Here is a 24,177-nt window from a genome sequence, read left to right on the forward strand (position 1 = left end):
CTATTAATGGTCACCAACTGACTACTGAGGCTTTAAATTCCTCCCAGTCAAAATCATGTGCAGCCTTAAGGTCTGATATATTATGAAAGCATTGGTAAAATAAAAGTTGTAGTAGCAATTGAAAACATTTGAGGACTTCGACAGACTAAGTATCTGGAGTCTTCCATAGCTCTTCCTTTTCCTCTCTCCTAATCCTAACCCACAAAGCCTGTGACTTCCATCCACAAAATAGTTCTAAAATATGTCCACTTCCTTTCCATAACTGGCCAAGTTGCCACCTCCACTGCCACCACCTGGACAACTTCAAGGGCCTAACTCAACTGTCTGCATCCATTACTGGCCTGCTCAGTCATCTCCACACGTTAGCAGAAGCGATCATCCTGAAATTCACATCTGTTCACATTACTCCCCTGGTTAAACCCTTTGGGTAGCTTCTCACTACTCAGGATACAGTTATACAGTTCAAAACACCTAACAAGGCTCTATCTAATATCTGGTTTCTCTTCCCTTTTCCAGGCTTAGTTTGTACCATTTTCCCCCTCATGTTAGTCTTCGGTTCCTAAAACAAGCTATGTCCCTTCCAACTCAGGACCATTGCACATACCGCTCCATTAGTGTTCCTTGGTCCCCTGGCCAACTCTTCATCCTTCAGGTACAGTTTTTACTTCATCAGGCAAGCTTTCTATGGCATTCTTGAAATAGATTGATTCTGGGGGATTCATGTTCTTCCAGCATGCAGTTCTTCTATGTAATTTTCAGTTATAGTTACTTATCAGTTTGTTTTAGGTCTATTCCCCAGTTAGATGGCTAGAATCCATGATAAATAAATAGTGCATAATATACCCTGTATGCCAGTGATAGGCACATAAGAGGATCTCAATATTTCTTTAAAGATCTATACTAAGGGTTTATATGTATTTCCCAGTTTAACTGTCACAACAATCCTAGTATCAGTACTACTATCCCAAGAGGAAAGTGAGCCAAGGGTTAGGTGGCCAAGAGTACTATGTGCCATATTCAAAACTTCAACATAGGCCTTGTCACCAAAGCTCTATACCTCCTCTGTATACCAACATCTTGATCAAGTCACAGTATTCTGTCCAATTTTGAACTAAATACAGGTGAAGCCAATTGTAAAAATATACACTTGCCCAATAAAACCACTATTTTGCCTATTTATAAATAATGCAATATATAAGTAAGTGTTCTCAGTTCCATACTACATTGCTTTACTTGCGGAATAAAAATAGCCATGAGTTCAAAAGTAGTTTTTTTATGGGCATTATTAGTAAAACCAGAACTTATGAGGGGAGAGAAAAGGTCCAACTGACTCAGCCAGGATTCGGGGCTGGATCACCGTTATTTCTCCTCAAAGTAGGCATCCTGATGCTCTCCACAGGTAGCCAATGTGCTGATGGGATAAGAGCACTGTCCTAGAGGTACTAGCCACAGCTCTTAGACTCACCAGCCACTTTTTTCTTGACCTTGAATCGCTCATCTGCAAAATGAGTGTGGATTAGCTTAGCTCCTTAAAGTTTCTTCTAGAACTAGGATTTTATTATTTATATTAAACAAGAAAGAGGAAATAACAGTAACAACGGAGTCCATCATCAATGGCCTCTCGTATTTGGCTGAAGGCCTCATGGGTAGGTGTCCCCAGACCCCACTCAAACAAGATGATGGCTGAAGCCTAAGTTACACAGTCATTTTTTCCTGGCTGATCTAAGCTCCATTAGTAAGACTGAAACCTCCCCTAAGATTTAACCCCACAAATTTTAATAAATATATGACTTAGTCACTCTTTGGGGAAATAATTGTTTGCATAGGCTTTTAGTTTTTGTCTTTTAGCCCTTAAATTAAGCAAAACCCGTGATACAAGGGAGATGGATGTGAATTTTTTTTTTTTTTACGCAGGGAAAGCATTCCTGGAATTGTAACAAAATTAGTTTTGGGAGTGAGGCTGGTCTATTTTTATTCGTGGTGTGGAACACTTGAGTATCTTACTTGGACCTACAGACCAACCTCTCCCCAACCCCCCTAACACTCAAGTCCGTACACATGTACACAGATACTCTGTGCGTACTTCTGAATTCCCTGGGTCACTTTAACAACTGCTGAAGGAAAATCTGGTAGCCTTGACCTAGACCCAGGGCATGATTTATGCCATCGTAATTTTGTGATGTTTGGACAATTCTGGTTTACTCTAGTGAAATTCTCCTAAATATGATTTCAATATCCTAAAAGCAAATTTAATCCACGGGCATTTACAAAACAATCCTTTGGCAGATACCAAAATTGGACTTTTTAACTTCTCTTGTTGACTTAACACATATGCAAGTGAATACTAAAGTTTCTAAAATAACTCATTCAAATCTTCATGAACGTTTTCTGTATTTCTTTCAAATTAGCATGATCGTTTTCTATTTTAACTGAATGGCATACCATTTGACTACTTTCCAAGTGAAGTAATAAATATCCTTAAAAGAGATCTTCCCCCTTTTTCAATTCCAAGTGTTGAATTTTCTCCAGGTTACATCAATATATTAACCTAAGCCTTTAGACTCCATTCTTCTAGTTTAAGAAGAAAAAAAAAAAGTGAGCATTTGTATAATCTATAGGTTAACAATCCTTTTATCAACAAATTCCTTGTGCCTCTCCAGTCAAGGAATTCACTTGGGACATATTTCACTTTTGTTTCTCTACCAAGGGACAAGCCTTCCAATTTTTCTTTCTTTATCCACAGGACCCACTCTCTGGAGGACTTCTTGGCCCTTTAAGTTTTGACAATTTAAATTTGTTCTAAAAATTATGTCAAAGGTAAAAGATTGCTGAAGTTAACAATCCAATAAAGTTTGGACTCCCTTTCCTTCTGAAAAGGCAGACATTCTTGTCTTGCTAAAACTGGATACACATATCTTTCTTGTGATGCTTTTAAGAAACAAATTCTCAAGGTAGATTCTCTTTTCAGTTGTTCCCCACTCTTCCAATAACTGTTTTACTGTTAATTGGCTTGATATCAAAACATTATAAAGAAACAATTTCAAGAACAAAATTTCACATATAATTCAGCCATATCAAAGCACGCTTATTTTTACATGTTCTTTTCCCATTTTTCATTCAAAGCACAGTTTATTTTTTATTCTTATTTACTTTTAAATATTTAGTTTGCGAGACAGCGTGAGTGGAGGAGGGGCAGAGAGAGACATACACAGAATCCGAAGCAGGCTTCAGGCTGTGGGCTGTCAGCACAGAGCACCACGTGGGGCTCAAACCCATGAACCGAGAGATCACGACCTAAGCTGAAGTCAGATACTTAACTGACCGAGCTACCCAGGCGCCCCTATAGTTGTTGTTTTTTTCTTTAATAAATATTAATTTTCCTCAACAGAAGACTATTTTTCCAATTTATCATCTTTTCAATTGCACAACTGTAATTTAATAAACTCAATGGCTATAGGATGTTTAAATTATTTTAAACGTTTTAAGTTATACAAGCGTTACAAGGATGTTACGCATATAGTTTCTTCGGAATTATGTGCTTAAAATAAATCCTCTGTGGTACAGTTACTAGGTCAAAAGATGTGAATATTTTGGTAACCTTTGACTTATGTGAATAACTGCTTTTCAAGAAAAGGAACAATGTCATTCATGCCACCAGTAATGCATGCTACCATAATCTTATCAAACATTGGGTCTTAGCATAAACAATTTTGGTAAATTTAAGGATAAGGTTAACATGTTTCTGATTCTCTAGTAAAGTTTAACTTCTGGCAAAGTTGAACCTTTCCCATTTATTTGTCATTCTTTTCATGAATCATCTCTTTATGGACTATGTTCAATGTATCAATTGGATTCTAGGTAGTATGTGTAAATGTGATTGAATTCTCTAAATGGGACAGCCATAAACTCTGTAATACCTGTTACAAATATTTCTCAACACTATTGTTTTCTTCTTACATTTGTCTTGTTTAGTTTCCCAGTGATTCCAAAGGTTTCCAGCAGCTATTCTCTTATCTTCCACAAGTATGTGTGGCTTTCTGACTTCCTTATTTTTTCTCCTAGTTATCTTTTCTTGGTGTTAGGCTTTGTCATTTATTTTAGGACCTTCCTTCCATCTCCTTTGTTCTTCTGCAATTACATACGTACACACACCCCTGCTCTAAACAACAAAAAGAACCAGGAAGTACAATTGTACACACCAGTCTTGCCTATCTGGAACTCCAGAAGGGGCTAGGTTTTGTGGGTCCATGGATAACTTCAAATCAGCCTGCTTGCCTCTCCTCAGCTGCCTTTCTTCTCCCCTTCCTCTGTCATCACCAATTTGTTTCTCTAACCTCTTACCCACCTTCATTAGCTATAATGAACACAGAGTCAACCATAAGCATCTACCCCTTCCCTCTTATATCCCTTACTTCATGCCTCTCATTCCCAACACAGCCCCTCCTTCATCATCATGGAGTCCTTTCACTTAGTTATATGGAACCTCAGCTTTGTTAAGAAAAGTCTTCTCTCAGCTCCAACATTTTCTTGCACGCTTTCTCATCCTCCTTATACTAGCCAACAAAACTTTTCCTTTCCATAACAGTGCTACTCAGGACAAGTGTGCATTCTTTACAATGCTTTTGGACCATTTCACCATAGTCACCGCTTAATAATTTTCCACCTGAAGTTGTGGCATCTGCTTATACCTGGGACCTCTACATTTCCATTTATCAATTTTCAGGGAGTGTGGTCATCCATCCGAATGAATTCAACACTTGCCTAACATTTATCCACCATACTCTTCCCACTTCTATTGTTATGGACAACATTCTCCAAACGTTCCAAATGGAATTCGCCATTCTCTCCAAGAGTATCCTCCAAGTTTTTAGATCTCCCAAATTACCAGTTCTAATTCGCATCAGCCATCTAATATATTGATATAAAGTTATACATTCTATCGAATTTTCTACACAGATGATTATGTCATTTGCAAATAAAGATAGTTTTACTTATTTCTTTCCAATCTGGAAGCCTTTTCTTTTTCTTGCCTAATGCCCTGGTTAGAATCTCTACTACAATATTGAATAGAAGTGTTGAGAACAGAAACACATGTGTTCTTATTCTTGATCTGAGGAGGAAAGAATTCTTCCACCATTAAAAATGACAACTGCTGGGACGCCTGGGTGGCTCAGTCAGTTAAGCGACCAATTTCTGAATTTCAAGTCAGGTCATGATCTCGCAGTTCATGAGTTTGAACACCTCCTCAGGTTCCGTGCTGGGGCTCGGAGCTGGCAGTTTACAGCCTGCTTGGGATTCTCTCTCCTCTCTCTGACTATCCCCCACTCATGCTGGGATCTTAAATAAGCTTTAAAAAAAAAAAAAGTATTAACATCTGACATGTGGGTTTGGCTATTTCCCTTTTAGGGCTCCATCAGTTTTTGTATATTTTAAAACTGTTTAAAAGTTCTATAAATGTTTAGTACTCTTATATTCTGTTGATTAAAAGATCCCATTATAAAATAAACTTCTTTATCCCCAGCATTATTCTTTGCTATAAAATCTACCTCTTCTGATAACACAGCCACTCCAACTTTGACTCCTGTTAGCATGATACCTTTTTTTCCCCAACCTATTTGTGTCTTTCTATTTAAGACTTGTTTCAAGTCTTATATAGTCGGGTCCTGTTTTTTGTTATTTTATCTAATATCGATTTCATTCCCTTAATTGAGTCTCAACTATTTAATTTGCTTACTGATGGTTAGGTTTGAGTATATCACCTACTACTTGTTTTCTATTTATTCCATCTATCTTGTTCCTTTCTTTCTGTTTTTGTTTGTTAATTTTTGTTAATTCCATCTTATATCATCTGCTGCTTTCTTGGTTATCACTCTGTTATTTCAGTGGTTGTGTTAGGGTTTATACTACATGTTTTATCACAGTCTACCTTCAAGTGCTGTTATAATCACTTCACATAAAAGAACCTTACGAAAGTCTACTTCCCCTTTTCCACTATGAATTTTATGCCATTATTCTCCTGCATTTTACTTTTCACATTATAAACTTGATATACTGTGTATTTTTTTAGAGAGCGAGCTCCTGCAAGCAGTGGAGGGAGAGCGAGAAGGGGAGAGAGAGAGAGAGAGAGAGAGAGAGAGAGAGAGAGAGAGAGATAGAAAGAGAGAATGAACCTTACTTAAGCAGTTTCCATGCTCAGCATCGAGCCCCACACAGGGCTTGATCCCATGACCCTGGGATCATGACCTGAGCTGAAATCAAGAGTTGGACGATCAACCGACTGAACCACCCACGTGCCATGTTATAGAGATTTAAATAAGAACTAAATTTTATATGACTACCCACGTGGTCACCATTTTCTGTACTTTCCCTTTCTTTGTATAAATCCAGATTTCCATCTGGATTCATTTTCTTCTGTCTAAAGGACTTCCTTTAATACTTCTTTTAACACTGGAAAAAGTGTAACAAAAGTTATAACAAAAAGTACAATGAAGACATTTTTATGTTTTATCTTTTTCAAAGATATTTTTGCTGGGTATAGGTTGATAATTTTTTTCCTTTAGTATTTTAATGATGTTGCTCTGTCTTCTTGCTTGCCTTGTTTCCAGTAGAAATCTGATGTCACTCTTACCATTGTTCCTCTATAACACCCATTATCTACTTTTAAGGTATTCTGTTTTAGAGGCACCTGGGTGGCTCAGTGGGTTAAGCATCTGGCTCTTGGCTTTGGCTCAGGTCATGATCTCACGTTTCGAGTTCAAGCCCTGTGTTAGGCTCCACCACTAATGATGAGGAGGCTGCTTGGGCTTCTCTCTCCCCCCCATCTCTGCTCCTCTCCCACTTGCTGTCTCTCTCTCTCTCTCTCTCTCACACACACACACACAGCAAAACCCACAAATTTTAAAATGATATTCTGTTTAATTCAAAGTTCTCTAGAGAAACAGACCAATAGTAGGTTTATGTATATACAGAAGGATATATTCTAAGGAATTGACTCAATTATGGAGGGTGGCAAGTCAGTATCTGCAGCGTAACCTGGAGAACCAGGTAACAGCTGATGCTTCAGGTCAAGTCCAACGGCTACTTGATACAGACTTCCTCATTGCTGGGGGGTGGGGCAGTGGTCATCTTTTGTTCAATTCAGGCCTTCAACTGGTTGGATGAGACCCACCCACATTATAGAGGACTGTCTGCTTAACTTAAAGTCCACTGACTTAAATATTCATCTCATCCCAAAACACAAACATCCAGGATTGTATATGACCACATACACGGGCACCATGGCCCAGGCAGGTTGACAATATAAAATTAACCATCATACTTTATCTCTGGTTTCAAGCAACTTTATCATATGTCTTTGTGTAAGTTTGCTCATATCTTGTTCTTGAGGTTTAATAAGCTTCCTGGATTTGTTGTTAAATTTCTTCAAGTTTAAATATGTTTTAGGGGCGCCTGGGTGGCGCAGTCGGTTGGCGTCCGACTTCAGCCAGGTCACGATCTCGCGGTCCGTGAGTTCGAGCCCCGCGTCGGGCTCTGGGCTGATGGCTCAGAGCCTGGAGCCTGTTTCCGATTCTGTGTCTCCCTCTCTCTCTGCCCCTCCCCCGTTCATGCTCTGTCTCTCTCTGTCCCAAAAATAAATAAACGTTGAAAAAAAAAAAAATTTTAAAAAATAAATATGTTTTAGACGTTATCGCTTCACATATTTTTTTCTGTCCCTTTTTCTACCCTTTATGTTCACAGACTTCAATGACCCATGCTTGGGGACTTGGACCTGTCCCACAGTTCGTGTTGCACTTTGCATTTCCCATTTTCTCCTCCCTCTCTCAACACTTTGGATGGTATCTAATACTAATGGCCTTCAAAATTATTACTCTCCTCTTCTGCAATGTCTAATCTGCCATGAATCCTATCTGGTGCATATTCATCTCAGATACTGTTGTATTCACCACTTTATATGGGTTTTTTATAATGGTTTATATGGGTCTTTTAAAAATTTTCCATGTCTCTACTTAACTCTATGAACAGATGGAATTCAGCTATAGTAACAGTTTTAAGTTTTCTTTGCTAATTCCTTTATCTGTGTCAGTTCTGAGTCAGATTCAATTCATTTTTCTTCTCATTATAAATCATGTTTTCCTGCCTCTTTACATGCCTGGTAATATTTGATTGAGTGTCCAACGTTGTAAATCTTATCTTAGGTGCTGGGTAATTCTGTTTCTGTAAATCTCATATAGCTTTGTTCTAGGATGCATTAAAGTTAGTAGCAAACAGTTTGCTTGAGCCTTTGGTCTTAATTTGATTTCTTAGGTGGGTCTAGAGCAGCACTCAGTTTTGGGCTGATTCCTGAGGCAAGAGCCTCCTGGTACTCTACCCAGTACCTTTTGAATTATGACGCTTTCAGTCTAGCTAGTGAGAATAGCCATAACTTTTAGCCCTGTGTGAACACCAAGCCATCTTTCTCTACTCTTTTCAAGCGTTCCTTTCCCTGGCCTTGGGTAGTTTCCTCATGTGTCTGCATTGAATACATTCCTGGTTACTCAAGGCAGACCGTCTGTAGATCTCTAGGGTTCTCTCTCTTCCTCTCCATTACCATGTCCCATGAACCCTAGCTGCCTTGGTCTCTCCAACTCTTAGGTCTATGTCAACATAGGGAGTCCACTGAGCTCTACCTCAGTTCCTCCTGGAAGTGTGCCATGGCCTAGGAACTCTCTCAAGGCAGTAAGCTGGGGCAAATGCGGGGCTATTCTCATTGGTTTCTCATCTCTCAGGGAGGACCATCTTTTGTTGCTTGATGTTCACTCTCCTGAAATCTGTTGCATATTTTGTCTGTCCTCCAACCCTCTCCCCCCATGTACTTCAAGCAGGAGGGTAAACCCATTCCAGTTATTCTGTTTTGACAGAATTGGAAGTCCTCACTCATTCTTACTGTCACTGCCTTCTGTTGAGCATCTTCTTCTTTCCTTCTCTGTTCTACCATTACACCTCTGTCCACAGCACCTCTCCTTGCAAAAACAAATTCCCCAGACACTGCTTTCTCTGTTGCTGTTTACTTTCTTGAAAGCGTGCTCAATGTGCAGTCTTAACAAGGGGCCAAGGAGTGAAAAGCAAGGTCTATACATTGTTATTTCCTCTGCTCACCACCCCCTCATAGCTCAGGCTGGTTTCTACTCTGACTCTGCTGAAAGTGTTCACTAATGATCATAATATCGCCACACCCAATAGTCCTTTCTCGGACTTGAGGCTGATGATCATTTAACTCCAGTTCTTTTGGCCTCTTGCTCCTATTTGCCTATATGATGCCATATAGAACTGCCTGGCTTAGAGTCCCTGTCTTGTGCAGATGTTAGAATGTAAGTTCAAAGTGTAGAAATGTTGATCTGTTCTGTTGACTAATGCATACTCAGTGCCTAAATCAGTAGCAGTCGTGTAATGGGTATTCAACAAATGTGGAAAGAATGAATGATACATAGTTGGTGCTTAGCACCCTCCTGCCTTGTACCACCCATCATCCCTCGACAATCTCTTTCAAACCCACAGATCAGTTGCCTCTCAAATCCAGATCCAAACTCTCTCTAGTCAGCTTATCTTCTGGCATTTGGATCATTGTTGAAAGTACTGCCAATGCCTCAAAATTAGCATGTCCAAAGCCAAACTCATCATTTATCTTAAAATTGCCTGTCATGTTTTCTCCACTTTTTACAATTCACTTAATCACTAGGCTAGAGACTTAAGGCACACATGATTCTTTTCTCTTCCTTCCTTTCCCTCTCTATTACCGGAACTGATAGTTGCTCTTACAGAAATCAATCACATCTGCCTCTAACTCTCCATCCCCACAATCGAGGTCCCTACTGGATCAGCTCTCCATGGTACAGGTCTTTCTCAGAGGCTCCTCCAGCATCAGGTCACAACGCACCCTACACCTGTGTCCTTGGCCTCAACCCAGGAAGATCGCTGTTCTCTGAATACATCCTTTGCTTCCTATCCTTCTTCTCCTCACCCCATTTCTCTCTGCTCAGATATCACTCATCATGAGGCCGTCCTCAAATGTAACATCCCCTATGCCTTCTTTGACTCCTCAGATTAGAAATGACCCTTTAGCTTTCTCATTTTTACCATCAAGCATAGCACATATCACATGGTCTTAAATATGCTGTAAATATCAACTGTTTGTCATTAGAAATCTTATCTTCCTAACCTGGGTGTAAGCTTCTTGACATCAGAGACCTTCAAAAATGTCTCCAAAAAGTCACTGTGCCTGGTTCAAGATAATGACAACTCATAGAAGCTTGATATCCAAAATGTTAGCCAACTCAACATCTCCTACATCAGAAAACTCAACTAGCACACAAGGTTCCCATAAAAGGAAAATGTTAAAAATCTAGTAGAAATAGAAAAATTATTGCAATTTACAATTGTAATATTTACAGGTATTTTCTTTTACATTATAATTCAAAACTGCTTTTCTAGCAATAGTATTTCTGATTTATACCTCTGATAAGTGTACACTTTGTGTTTCTTTTTTCACATTTTAGGGGAAATTATTTTGCTTGAAAAGAATTACTGAATTAATAAGGTTTGCATAATTTCGTAACCCATTTCTCCAAAGATATCCACAATTTTACCAACAATCAGCCAATACTACTCTCATCACAAATCCTAAGTCTTAGGGATGACTCGACTTCATTTGAAACCTTGAACTGGAACTCTACCTCTATCACTAGCTGTGTGACCATAGCCATCTCACCATACCTTTGAGCCTCAGATGATTTAAAGACAGAGTCTGGAAAAAAAGAGTCTTACCTGCCATGTAAGGCCATTATGAGGCTCACAGAGATAGGATACTTTCTGCAAAAACAGATTCAAATTACTATGGTCTCTTATTCACTCAATAAACACTTGGAGCTATGCCCAAACCTTATACCACATTCGGCATGTATAAAGCCAAATATGATGCTCTGTCTTTAGGGGCTCACACCTCAGGCTGGGGAGACACACGTGTAGATGGCAGTGTTGCAGGCAGTAAGTGACAGAAACATGGACGATGCACAGTGGGGGACAAGGGGGTGCTCAGTTCTCTCTTGGGGAAAAGGAAAATAGGAACAGCTTCACACATAAGGCCATGGCTTGAGCTCTAATCACCCTCTGTCATCTCACCGATTATCACGAACCCCTTCCTCTTTTCTTCATCCTTTAACCAAGCTAGGTCTCTATTGCTTTACAGGCCCACAGTTTCTCATCTATAATTCTAAAATCTGAAAAGCTCCAAAAACCTAACTTATTTGGTGGCATACGTGACCCAAACTGATGTAAGGCTCTTCTTGGTCTCAGTATTTTTCCTACTTGTCAGGAAATCCTAGTTAATGATTCCATCACTTGCCCAGCACCTCAACCAGGACCTGAGTCGTCTTTGGCTTTTTTCTCTCACCTTCCAAACCCAACCAGCCACTAAGTGTACTCTCGCTGCCTCTTCCTCATGGTGGGGGCATGTCTCACGCACTGTGGGATATTTGGCGGCATCCCTGGCATCTACCCGACAGAAGACAGTGGCCCCCTCCCCTAGGTGTGACAACCCAAAGTCCCACCTGATTGAGAACCACTACCCAGACAGACTTCTCGGCCACGTCTGGAAACAACATAAGCTGATCAACGGTTCCGGCGCTGACTATCCCCCAGATGGGAACTATGAGGAAAGAAGACTCAGACTCCATTAGCTGCGCTGTTCGGGGAGTGTATGACCGACTCAAGTAGGCCAGAGTGACTCTTCAAGGGGGACTAGTACTCTGTGAGGCCGAGATGAAGCCATTTTGTTACAGTTCTAGAATTCCAGGTTTCTGCATTAGTTTGTATTAATGTTCTCCGGAGCTTGACTTATTCAGTGGCATTGAAATATCTAATGAGAGAGATACAGGGTGTAGCCATTTAATGCCACTCACCACCCCAACTCTATTTTGAAAAACGGAACATCCAAAAATAAATAAACTGACTGACGCATTTAACTACAAATAAAGGGTCCCACAAAGAGTATAAGACACAAGACCATTTGGGGGATGAGAAAGGGACAGAACTCGGGCACAGTACCCACCTGTGGTCGACACGACGTTCTCGGGACTTTCACTGCAGAGCTTTGACAACAGACTGGTCTTGCCAGAACCTGTGAGGCCTATGCAAACCAGGTCATACTCAGGTCGTGCAGGTGGTGGTCCCTTGCAGCAAAGTGCTCTAAAACACTGCCAAGAGAGGGGGAGAAATGTGGCTCTTTTAAGTAAGACTGGACACAAAGCTTAGTAACATTTGCAATGACTAAGTATTAAGAAGTAATTAAATAACCTATTCGTTTTAAGAAGCAAAGGTAACTTCAGGGTGGAGAAACCATCTTTTTAACCAAGTGTTCAAAGCTAACATTCCCAGGAATGAGACCTACAGGGAATTCACGGCTCCCCTCCTACTGTCACTGGCACCCTGAGAAGGGCAGGACATCATCGCTCAGCTCTCCTACCAAAAACGCACAGCCTGAATCTAAGCATGAGACAACTTCAGACAAAACCACGCTGAGGAGCACTCCACAAGACGGCTGACCTGTTCTCTAAAATCTCAAGGTCTTACAAGTTGAAGAAATGCTGAGGAACTGTTCTAGGTTAGAGAAGACTAGAGACAGGGTAACCAAATGCAATGCCTTCCGGACTGGACCCTGGACCCTTGGGACAGGCAGAGGAAAAATGGCAGAAATGACATTGGGACAAGAGGTGAGGGCTGACTAGAGGCTGCACAATTGTACACAGGGTTGCAGAGGGTCTAGGTTCCTGAATTTCATCGTTGTACTATGCTGATAAAAGGAAAATCCTTGTTCTGAGAACACACATTCTGAAGTATTTTAGAGATGAAGGGTCTTGATGTCTAATTGGTTAGAAGAATTTCTAAATCTATGTCCATCGTCAGCTCTATACAGTGAGGAGTGTGATAGAGCAAACACGGTTAAGATGTTAATGACCAGAGAAGCGGAGAGTCATAAGAAAATTCCTTGTATTCATCTTTTAATTTTTTTTTTAATATTTCTTTATTTTTGAGCAAGAGACAAACAGAGTGTGAGCAGGGGAGGGGCAGAGAGATAGGGAGACACAGAATCTGAAGCAGACTCCAGGCTCTGAGCTGTCAGCACAGAGCCTGATGTGGAGCTTGAACTCACCAACTGTGACACCGTGACCTGAGCTGAAATTGGACGCTTAACCGACTGAGCCACCCAGGTGCCCCTGTATTTGTCTTACAACCCTGGTATTATTTCAAAAATAAAAAGCTTTTACAAATCATTAAATTGAGCCCCTGTATCTACCTCTGCCATCTTGACCCGTGCCTAATTCTGTTTCAGGTCAACTGACCTCAGGGTACTGTGAACAGTTGTACAGTTTGTGCATGGCAAGACCTGTTTGCTCTCCAAGAGTTACAGGCAGGGGGATTTGGGAGACTGGAAATTAGGCAGTTTATGATCTTTCTACTTACTTGACAATCATTTATTAGGGGCCAATTATGTGCCAACTTGTAGAACCCTCAGTAATTCAGGAGAGAAAATGAGGGACAGGTGGGGGAGGGAGACCTATTGATTGCTAGATCATCTGGAGATCCCAAGAGAAAAGACCTATGAAAAGTCTGTGCTAATTCTCATTCAGATAAAATCTGAGGCCTAATTGGCTCTCATAAGATCAATTTGACTATTTCTCTCTCATACTTCTCATATCCAGTTAGTCAACAAATCCTGTCCATGACTCCTCTGAAAGAGCTCTAGAACATGCCCGCTGCTCTCCAGTCCAAGCCACCATCACCTAGACAATATCAACCTTCTCCCACCAGTCCCGGGATATTCATTCTTGCCCTCTCCATTCTCCATGAGGCAGCCACGATGATTTTTTTATAAAAACAAAATCTGATCTTATCTGCTTAAGCCCCTTCCGTGACTTCCAACTATTCTAGGATCCAAACACTTAGGACCTACAAAGTCTTCCAGAATCCGCTCCACCAATGTGCCCCCCCCCCAGCCTCTTTTCGGGTCACTCTCCAGCCACTCCTCCCTCACTTTGCCCCCCAATCATGACAACCCTCTGGCAACTCCAAGCACTCCCAGATGCTGTTCCCTCTTACCCCAGATCTTAGCTCAGTGGACTTGTCAGCTTTTAGGTCTCAGCTTCAGCACCCCTTCTCCAGGGGCACCCGACCTGTTTCTATGAGAATGTGAGCCATTTCTGTCAAGCTCTCACACACGTTTGTCAATTCATCACACAATTACAGTTTCCTATTCATCACCAAACTGTGGGAACCAGACCTCTCCATCTTCATCCCAGTGTCCCCAGGGCTTTGCGGAAGACATGGCACATAATCTACCCTCAACGAATAAATGTTGAAGGAAAAACCCATGACACTGAAAGTTCACCTAAGAAAAAAAAAAGAAAATGTAAAGGCTAATGGGAAGCTTGATCTATGTTCTCTTGGGGCCCCTGCCCCTCACAAGTCAAGAAAAAAAGTATCAAACTAAGAGTAACCCTTGACCTTTCACTTTACTTCAATGCCATAAGTTAGTCCAATTTAAGAGTGATTGCACTGTACAGGGTCTACTTTCCCAGTATGAGAGAGCTTCTTTTTGTCCCCAGTACACTCTTCCTTGGCTCTTAAGAGGTTCTCCCTACTTCTGGTAAACAATTCTAAGATCATCTAATCCATATTCTTCACAAATTAAACTCTAATCATATTTCCTGTCTTTTCAAGCCTGAGGAGCCCTAATTGTTTCAGTCTGCCGGCATACAGCAATCCCTACTGCTCCATCACATTAGTTCTGTTCTTGGCATTACTTGAGCTCCATTATGTCTTCCTCTTACAAGATTAATGACCACAACTATAAACAGCACCCTAGATGCCAGCACATCACATCCTGGATGCGTACGAAGGCTGGCTGATACCGTCTGACATTTTGCAAATTTTATCTGTGAGTGCCCTGGACTCACGGGGAACTTTCCTAAGGGGCAGGTACGTATTTGCATGTATCTACGTATTCCCTCAAAGAGGACCACTGGCTAGCCGCTATTTACTATGTCAGACAACACCACCAGTCACACTGTGGTTTCTCTTATTGGGCTGCTTTGATCTTCACTGGGAAAAGAGAGGAGACCCGATTCCTGCTCCAGACTGCCGCTTTCTTGCTCAGCTTCTCTCCTAGAATTCTCTCGGGCCATCTTCTAGAGGGGGACTGGACCAACTTTCCAGGTCGAAACAATCAAATCTTAAATACAGAATAAAATTATAGGTGACGGCTCGCTATCTGGCTCTGTTTAAGTTATTCAAATGCTAGTATTACTCAACGTACTTTGGCCAGAAGTTCCAAAATTTCACCTTTATGTTTTTGTTTTTAATGTTTCTTTACTCTTGAGACAGAGACAGAGAGACAGAGATGGAGCATGAGCAGGGGAGGGGCAGAGAGAGAGGGAGATGGAGAATCTGAAGCAGGCTCCAGACTCTGAGCTGTCAGCACAGAGCCCGACGCAGGGCTTGAACTCACAAACTATGAGAGCATGACCTGAGCCGGAGTCAGACACTTAACGGACTAAGCCCCCCAGGCACCCTCACCTTCATGCTCTTTTTAAAATCCAAAACGTAAAAATGTTTGCAGCCAAACTCAATATCTGTATCACCTGTTAATTTGTCTCTAGGTCACTAAGGCACTTTTGGCATGAAAAGCAATTTAGCAGTGACACTGTACTCACACAGATCTTTCCATCTCCTCTAGGTTCTCCACAGTGATGGTTAAGACACCTAACATGACATGTCTCCTCTCCCCCAAATCTGTTTCCTGAATTCCAGGCTCTGTATTTTCAACTGTTCTGGAATAACTCAAACTAAATGGGGGGGGGGGGGAGGGGGGAGCCTCCCTCCACCACACACACAAAACCACAGTCTATGGAAATCAGGTATTTTGGAACATAAAAGGCACAAAGGTTAGACTGACAATCATTACAAGATAGAATCTTTGAAATAAATCACAGAACCTTTGAATATTTATTTGAAATAAATAAATCCTATGCTTGGCAGGAGTAGTGTCAGATTTTGAGCCAACAAAATAAGGCTCTTAAAAATATGCTATTTCAAACGGGGAAAAGAATGTTCATGTTTTTTTGAGTCTGTTCCTAAAAACTCTACAGTTTTCACTTGTTTTTCATTTTAAAACTTAATGAAGCTTCAGATCTCATAGTCCATTTACTTAAAATTACTCATTTTGGCCTCTAGACTATACTGTACCCAAGTTCATTGTGTCTGTCTCCTAAAGCAGCTCTTGCATTGTTAAGAGTAAGCCCCTTTCACTGCCGTACAATGCTAAACACAATGCCGTCGGCAGTCCTGACAGCAAGCAGCAAACTCAGGCCCCATTCCCAGGCCAGACAGTGAGGCATTGTGTGGCTCTGTTCAGCCTCCATAAACCTATCCATGCTTCAGTTTCCTCGTGATTAACCAGTAATGTTTTAACACTATCTGCCACTTCCTTTCTTCAGGAGGATGTTAGGAGGCATCAGTTCAATGCATTTTGCTACAAGAAAGGCACCAGAGCGATACATCACTGTTCATCAGGAGGCTCGTTTCCCTAAGGCATCCTAGGTGACAGTCGTTTCCTCGGGCAAGGGCCTGGCAGCCCACCATGCAGCCCAGACACTGGCACTTCCCTTGGCCAGGCCGCAGCAGCTTCCAGAGGGCTCCATCCCCTTCCAGTCCAACCCAAGACACTAAAGACACGCAACCCTTGGCCCTTGCTTGCAGCAGGGAGAAGTCTGCGTTGTAACCATGGGGGGGGGGGAGGGGCGTGTGCAAGCAAGGTCACGGTCTCTTGTCTAGACTGCTTCAGTTTCACAGGTCTTCTCACACAGGGTCTGTTATGACACGTTCCTTTTCAAAAGGACCCAGTGTATCTCTGATTGTGCCAGGACGCAGGATGTTTCCCCTTAGCATAAATCCACAAGCTTCCACCAATGTCGCACGTGAGGAAACGGTGTGCCAAGGTCTTGAGAGAGGGCAAAGTCCGGAATCACCAGTAATATCTACGTCGTAGACTTTGGACAAATCATATAATCATATAATCTTTAGCAGAAAGGCAGATTAACTAAAAGGCATAAGCAAAAACCTTAGCAATATTTGCTTAAAGGAGACTGATGACTTGTACTGCGGGGGGCGGGGGTGGGGGGTGGGGGGTGGGGGGAGGTGGGAAGCCAAAGATTAAATTGCAAAGATTAAACAAGGGCTTGTATTTCAGATAGGTGGCCTAGCACCAAGGCAGCAAGATGATCTTAAGATGTCTCCGTTTCTGTTGGGGACAGCGTCAGACGTTTTGGTAGGTCTGGCAGAGCCCCGTACATAATAGGTACTTAGCGGATAACTACTCCACAGATTGGCACCATAAAGCACTAATGAAGCACTTAACTGTGTATCTCCTTTCCCTCTCCATCTCCCCCCTTCATGACTCCAGCTACCCTCCAACTCACTCACTACATTCCTCCAGCTGTCTGAGCCCCCTCATGCTCCGGTTCTCTGCCCCCCGAAGAAAGGCTCTTTCCACTCCTCTCCTTGGCAAATTCCTAGGAATTTGGTACTAGTCAGGTACTGCTCTGATGGTACTCCTCTGAAAAGTCTTCTCTAGTGACCCCAGAGAGCTAATTCCTTCTTTCCCTCCTTGGTTCACGACACACACTTCTAGCATGGAAGTATCAGGCCAGGTGTTTTTCTTGTTGTTGTTTTGTTTTGTTTTCCTAACAGTAAGAATTAAGCAGATGATAGAATTCGACACATCGACTCCAAGACCTGTTCATCCTTGATTTAAAAAGTTGCATTTTACAGCTACCAAGGGTGGCCAGCCCTGAAAGCAGAGAAGCAGGGTTGTCCTACAACATGTCAATTCTGGACAGAGTCTTACTCAAGATCCTCCCCCTCTGGCACCGGCCCTTGCATTGCCAGTATTTCCTACCATCCCGTGTCCTTAAGTCCCTAGCCTTTGGGAACATGGCATTTGTTTCAATTGATGCTCTGTTTTTCATCATGAATACAAGATTTTATTCTGAGCATGATTTCAATTTGATTGAAGCTCTGTACAGTTGCTGGAAAATTTTCTTCAGTCAGCTTGGGGACTTCCCCCAGGGCCATGCAGTCACTGCCTGAACCCCACACTATCTCCTCCTTATTTAAATATGGGTCTCACCAAACAAAAACCAGAGTTCCTACAGCAAATAACCAAGTCTTTCGGTGGAGTCCTAGGGTGGGGCCTGGCACTGCGCTCCATAAATGCTTCTTATATGAACACAACACTCATTAGTTGGTACCTAAAAGCAAGAGATGAGTCACTCGTAACCTGAAGTGGATTTATTTCTTAGTTTGGTTTTAAAACCAAAAGGAGACACCTGTACATTCTGACCCTCGCTCTCTTGCAATGAAAGAAGTTTTTAAAAGGAAGTCCATATATAGAAGTGTTTTCTAATACTAAACATGTCCAAATAACAAGATATTTAGTGTTTAAATATCTAAAATTATATAAGAGTTAAAATAAAATATTTTCCAAGTGCATAATAGTCAAATGTGAGTCTGTCTGTGGAAAATACAACCAAAATTTGTCATAACACGCATAGCAGCTATCTAAAGCTTCTGGAAAACATACGAGGAAGGATGGCTGCCCCTAAAACTTAAAAACAAATCCAAATGCTACTAATAGCACCAGATAGAAGTGATATGTGTGTGTTAACTCACTCCTTGAACGACCCGTTGAGAAAAGCGCTTCCCCCTTTAAGATGGGGGAAACCGAGGCCCAAAGATATTAAGTAACTTGCCTCAGAGCGGCCAGGATTGGAAGCCTCTGACATCTGAGTGTGTGCCACGTACAGGGAAAAGACATTACATGCATCCTGTGTAGAGGGCAACACAGAGATGTGAACTTGCGACAGCTAGCAAGTGACCGAGCTGGAGCTCCCACCAGGGCTGCATGGTTCCAGAATGCCTACTCATGTCCTCTCAGCCTCGGTGCCACGTCTGGAGTCAGGGATCAGAGCCCCAGAAACGGGGTTTCTCGGTGGTTTCAAGGAGATGAGAACTTTGAAGAAGTTTGCCTCTGTGAGAGAACAGATCCCTGGCAGAGGAAGGGGACGATGCAAGCCTTGACACTGCTTTCCTTGCACTGTCAAGTTTATTGCTCAAGGGCCTGCATCTTCCTCCCAGTGGAGCTGGGGGACCTGCTTCCTGCACGGCTGACTTAGGGAGGAGGGCAGGCGGAGAGGGGACCGGCTGGGAGGGAGGCGAGGGGACCCTGAAGAGTTGCTGGCTTCTCTCTCCTGCTGTCGGCCTCTTTCACTTAACCATTTTTTGTCCTCTGGCAAGGACAAAGCTTGTCTATTAAGAGAAGCCCACGCTGCCGCAGAGATTTCTGATTCTAAGCACGGTAGCAAGTGGGGGGGGGGGGGTGGAGAAAATCTCTAAATAACAGTCCCCAATTTTCCCCCTTAAAATATATGTGTATGTCAACTATACCTCAATAAAGTAAATACATAAGCAAATACTAAAAATAAATCAACTGTACTGGGGGAGAGTATGGAGAAAAATACAGGAATAACCTGGAATGCGTAGAAATACACGAGAAGGAGATAAACCGTAACATGCAATCTCTTGGCTAATCCTTTCCTTCTACTTGCAAGAAAAATGAGTTTCAAATATGCTGCAATGTCTTGGAGTAACTAGTGGTCCTTGCAAACAAGTGAAAAAAATGTAAATTCACACAGCACCTATAGCAATAGAAGAAGCCAGGGGGGGTGGGGGGGTGGGTGGAGCTGGCTGTGAAGAGGCCCTTGATCACCAGGCAGATCCCAGGAGAAGACTCTTCGCCACGTCACAAGAGCAATCCACTTTTCGAGGTGAAAAATCCTGTGGCCCTTTAAGACCCTAGTGGGAAAAACAATAAATTGTTTTTACAGAAGATGGGTCAAACCTTTCGGCCATGTGGGCTGCTCCGGGCTCACTGATGAAGGCTTTGGCCCAGAACTGTCCCAGGGCTGAGGCTTCTGGCCAATACATCACACTGCCTCGGGACACGAAGTCTGTCTTTGCCTTCCCCTTTGTATTTCTCAATCCACATTCCTTTTTGGGGTGAAATACTCCATTATTTCTGCTTTGTTCTGGTCTGTCTCCTGTCTCTGTCCCTATTAACTCGTGGCAACAAAAGAAACAAACAGAAGCAGGGGATTTCATGCTTAGCAGCTACAGACACTGGCTTCGCGGCTTTGCAGAGGAGCAGACATCGGAGACCCTGAATGGAAGAGAGTTGCTGCTGTGCTCAGCCAGACCAGGGGCCCACGTGGCTCCCCGCCTGTGCATCAGTCCTCCTAGATCAGCAGGAGTCACAAGTCCTGCTAAGAGCATCTCAAGACGAACCAGAAGTAGGGTTTTCCAAGTTAGGGCATGTATCTGATAATTAGATTGAAAGACGGTAATTCAAGATTCTCCTATATTCCTAGCTCTCTAAAATTTCAGGACTTCTCATATTGAAAATAGATCAAGATTTTTTTTTTCCTTAAAACTCAAAAAGATAGCTAAGTAGAAGATAAAGCTCTTATGTTTACTATGTAATTCTTCTCTTATAATGGCTACATGAAATATCTCATTTTTAAGTATCAATTTTTTAAAATAACATAATTATACAATAAAACCAGAAGTAAATTTCCCAGGCATGACTTTGGGTAAGGAGACCCAAGCTTTCTATGCAATATTCACAAACATACCCTAATTACGGCTTAACCTGGGTCAGTTTCAGACCATGTATTTTTTATTCCTAAAGAGCAAAGAAAGGGGCACCTGGGTGGCTTAGTCAGTTAAGTGTCCGACTCGGGTTCAGGTCACGATCTCATGGTTCATGAGTTCGAGCCCTGCAACAGGCTGTTGTCAGTGTGGAGCCTGCTTCACATCCTCTGTCCCCGCTTCTTCTCTGCCCCTCCCCCGCTCATTCTCTCTCTCAAAAATACAGAAACTTTTTTTTTTTTAAGAGTGCAGAAACACAAAATTCAGCAGAAAATTAAACAGATTAATACATTTTGTATCAAACCTCATTTTTGGTCACTATCTGAATAGAACATTTCTAGATGCAAAGTGGGGCATAAAAATATATAATATTCCTTGCCAAGGGTATTTTTCTATCCTCTGTACACTTAGGAAGAGTCAGGGAATGAAGACATTTAGAAAGAGCTAGGCTCCCTAGATAGACCTTCAAGTGGGTTTAACCATCCTCTGAAAATCCCCGGGAAAGATCCCAACAAAGCAAATTCTCTCTGCTCTTGGTGCTTTTAGAACTGGAGCCGGGGAGCCTTATAACAGATGAGAAGCAAAACCAACCAAAAGCAAGTGGGTTTTCTAGTAGCCCCTGACAGTGGACATCTTATTCCCGTATTTTGGGCAACAACAGAGCATTCCTTTACTTAGTAATCTTTAGGTTCCATGAAGATGGACCTCAGGCCTACGTATCCCATCAGTCACCAATCTCTGCTCATCCGTCCCACTCCCCACTCGGTCTCTGCCCCCTCCCTGTAGCCCCCTGGCCCTCAAGCCTTTGTTCAAAACATCACCACTATCTCCTAGACAACACAGCCTGTTCTCCTTACCTCAGGTTTACCAGACTCCGATTAAATCTCCAAAATGTTAACAAAGATCTTTCCTAAACACATCGAGTCGTTCCTGTGATTTCAAATCTTTCCAAGACCACCTAGAGCTGTCAGGATAAAGTCCAAGTTCCTTATTGAAGCAGATAGGGTCTTTATGATGTGGACTTTGCCTTCATTTGCGATCTCTAATGGCTGTTATAATGATTACAAGAGATAACGGTTGTAATGTTTGTAAGGCACCTAAACCAGGGTTCGATGCACAAAACTTAAAATTGTAAGTTTATAATACATAGGGGCTATTTTTCAACCATATACATGACCTCCATGCCAGTCCTACAGATCTATGTGCACAGGTCCCGTTCCAGTCTGTTTCGTGCTCCAAGGCCAAGGAGTTGACCCTCTGCCTACACATCATTCTCCACTATCTCCCTCTAGCTGGCTCCTAGTCACCCTTCAAAATTCAGCTCGATAGTAATTTCTTCCGAAAGACCTCTGTGCCCTCAGTCTGATTCAGATGACCTTCTTTAACTACCTTAGTGCCTTTTCTATTCTACCATCCTAACACTTACCATTCTTTGAAGTTGATTTCTAGTCCAGCTTCCCCCATTAGGACATCGAGCACCTGAATACTAATTCCACTTTGGAACTTGAATGGCTGAGACCGCATCCACCATGTGGTAAGATGAGATCCCCACTTAATTAAGTCCTCATGGCTTTATTAAGTGCGAGGTCAGACAAGCCTAAAACTGAGCTCCACTGGGATTTGGAGAAGTTACTTCACTGATCTCTGTTTCCTAATCTAGAGAGTGAGGATCATCTCACAGATTCTTGGGAGTGGTCAATGAGGTACCATACCCCACATGCTCAGAACAGTGCTCAGTCAACAGATATTGCCATCATGACTTATTAGGTTTTTCACTTCGAGGAAGGTTTTCCTAAAAGGAACTGATTTTTCTGACCAATCAGGATCCTTCACAGAGTAAAGATAATTCAGGGTCTGGATTTATTTTAGTACCCATTTGGTCAAAGTTCTGATATGATATACCAAAATACCAATGGTGACTAAGGACCAGTAGACAGTCCTTTGGTTTGCTATAGTAACAGCTATTAAAAGGGACTGTGATATAAGGCAGAGTGAGACCATCACTGTTTTTTTGTTTTGTTTTTTGTTTTTGTTACCTGAGAGGAGGAAACTCCTATAAAACAGCTTTTAAACATTACTGGTGTATCTTAAGAGCTAGACCAATTCTCTGAATGTCAATCTCCTATGTCTATGCAGACCTAGACAAAAGCATAATAGGCAGAAGAGGGTCTGTAAACCCTGCATGTCCTCAAATCACGTTGCTGTTAACTGCTGACAGAGACGAATGTTTACTATGGTCTAGCGCCGAGGAGCCAATACAGTGAACGAGATGCGATCTCGCCTCGCACATCAACACACGTGTCAGACAGATTCTGACTGCAGAGTCTGAGCAGGTGGGGAGAGGGGAGGGCACAGCTGGGGAGCTCAGATCTACAGCTGAGCTGGCAGCAGCGGTAGTTCAAGCCATCTTCTCACCTTAGGAGCTGGAATTAATCTGAGAGTTATTTAAAGGTGTGTTTTATTAAAGAGGCACTTTGCGACTACTGTCAAACTTCACAAATGCTCAACACAAATTAAGGCAGCTCTACTTGAGGTCATTGAAGATATCACCAGATTTCCTTCAGCACCCGCAAATCACTGATCCAAAATGAAGTACCAACAAAAGTAATCTTCCGTTCCCTCAGAATATTAGAAGCAGCACATGGACTTAATTTGTGCTAGAAACATTTTGATTTATTATTTGCTCCGTTTTATTCCCTGGAATATAGGTGTGAATGCCTTAAATTATGTCCCCATATATATTATATAGACAATACAGGTCCCATTTAAACAGAATGCTGAAGATCTCAGAGGGATTCACGGGCCTCACAGATTTATCTGGAGTCTTACCAAATGAAGTCTGGTCAATCACTTTCTTTGGCCAAGGAAGGCACCAACTCCCATCAAAGGAGGTCTCAAGCTACCCGGAAAATAGGATAATTGAACATCCTAAGTGTTTTTTGAAAGGAGTGTCCTTTTTCTTTTGTACCAGACAGGATTCTGGTGGTAAACGGAAGGATAATGATAATTCACAGAATGGACAAGAAGCTGAAGAACAGGAAGAACCCAGGCAGCCCATGGCAGTGACATGGCAGCAGCTGCTACTTTAGGAGTCGCCCCTGTACCAGCTGCCTGGCACCCTGCATCCACTGCTGTTGGGAATGACCTCTGACTGCCCCAGCCAGGTGTCCCTGAGCATCAGGCTGGAGCATCCCACCAAACGAACCTTGGCATCATGCTGGGGTCCTGGCTGCCAGGGAGCGGAGAACAAAAATGGCTGTCCCCTACCTTCAGCAATGAAAGGAGGGAGCCCTGACACCAAGCTCCTGTGGGATTACAAATAAAGCATTCATTTGTAGGGCAGCCAAAACCAATACCAACCGCAATTTTGTCCTTTGGCCCAAC

General features: G+C 42.3%; 1 protein-coding gene across 7 annotated transcripts in view; it reads right to left on the reverse strand.

Annotated features, from left to right (window-relative positions):
• The window catches only part of ARL15 (ARF like GTPase 15), a 412,891-nt gene that overhangs the window by 254,394 nt on the left and 134,320 nt on the right, over positions 1-24,177 (reverse strand). For all 7 annotated transcript variants that reach the window (XM_086678726.1, XM_086678733.1, XM_086678716.1 and 4 more), the window contains one exon: positions 12,083-12,227. In XM_086678726.1, the coding sequence (XP_086534852.1) occupies positions 12,083-12,227 (145 nt within the window). The remainder of the gene's footprint in view (positions 1-12,082; positions 12,228-24,177) is intronic.

The sequence above is a fragment of the Puma concolor genome, chromosome A1 (genome assembly GCF_028749965.1).
Source record: "Puma concolor isolate L17-30 chromosome A1, mPumCon1.1.hap2, whole genome shotgun sequence".
In the NCBI taxonomy this organism is placed as follows: domain Eukaryota; kingdom Metazoa; phylum Chordata; class Mammalia; order Carnivora; family Felidae; genus Puma; species Puma concolor.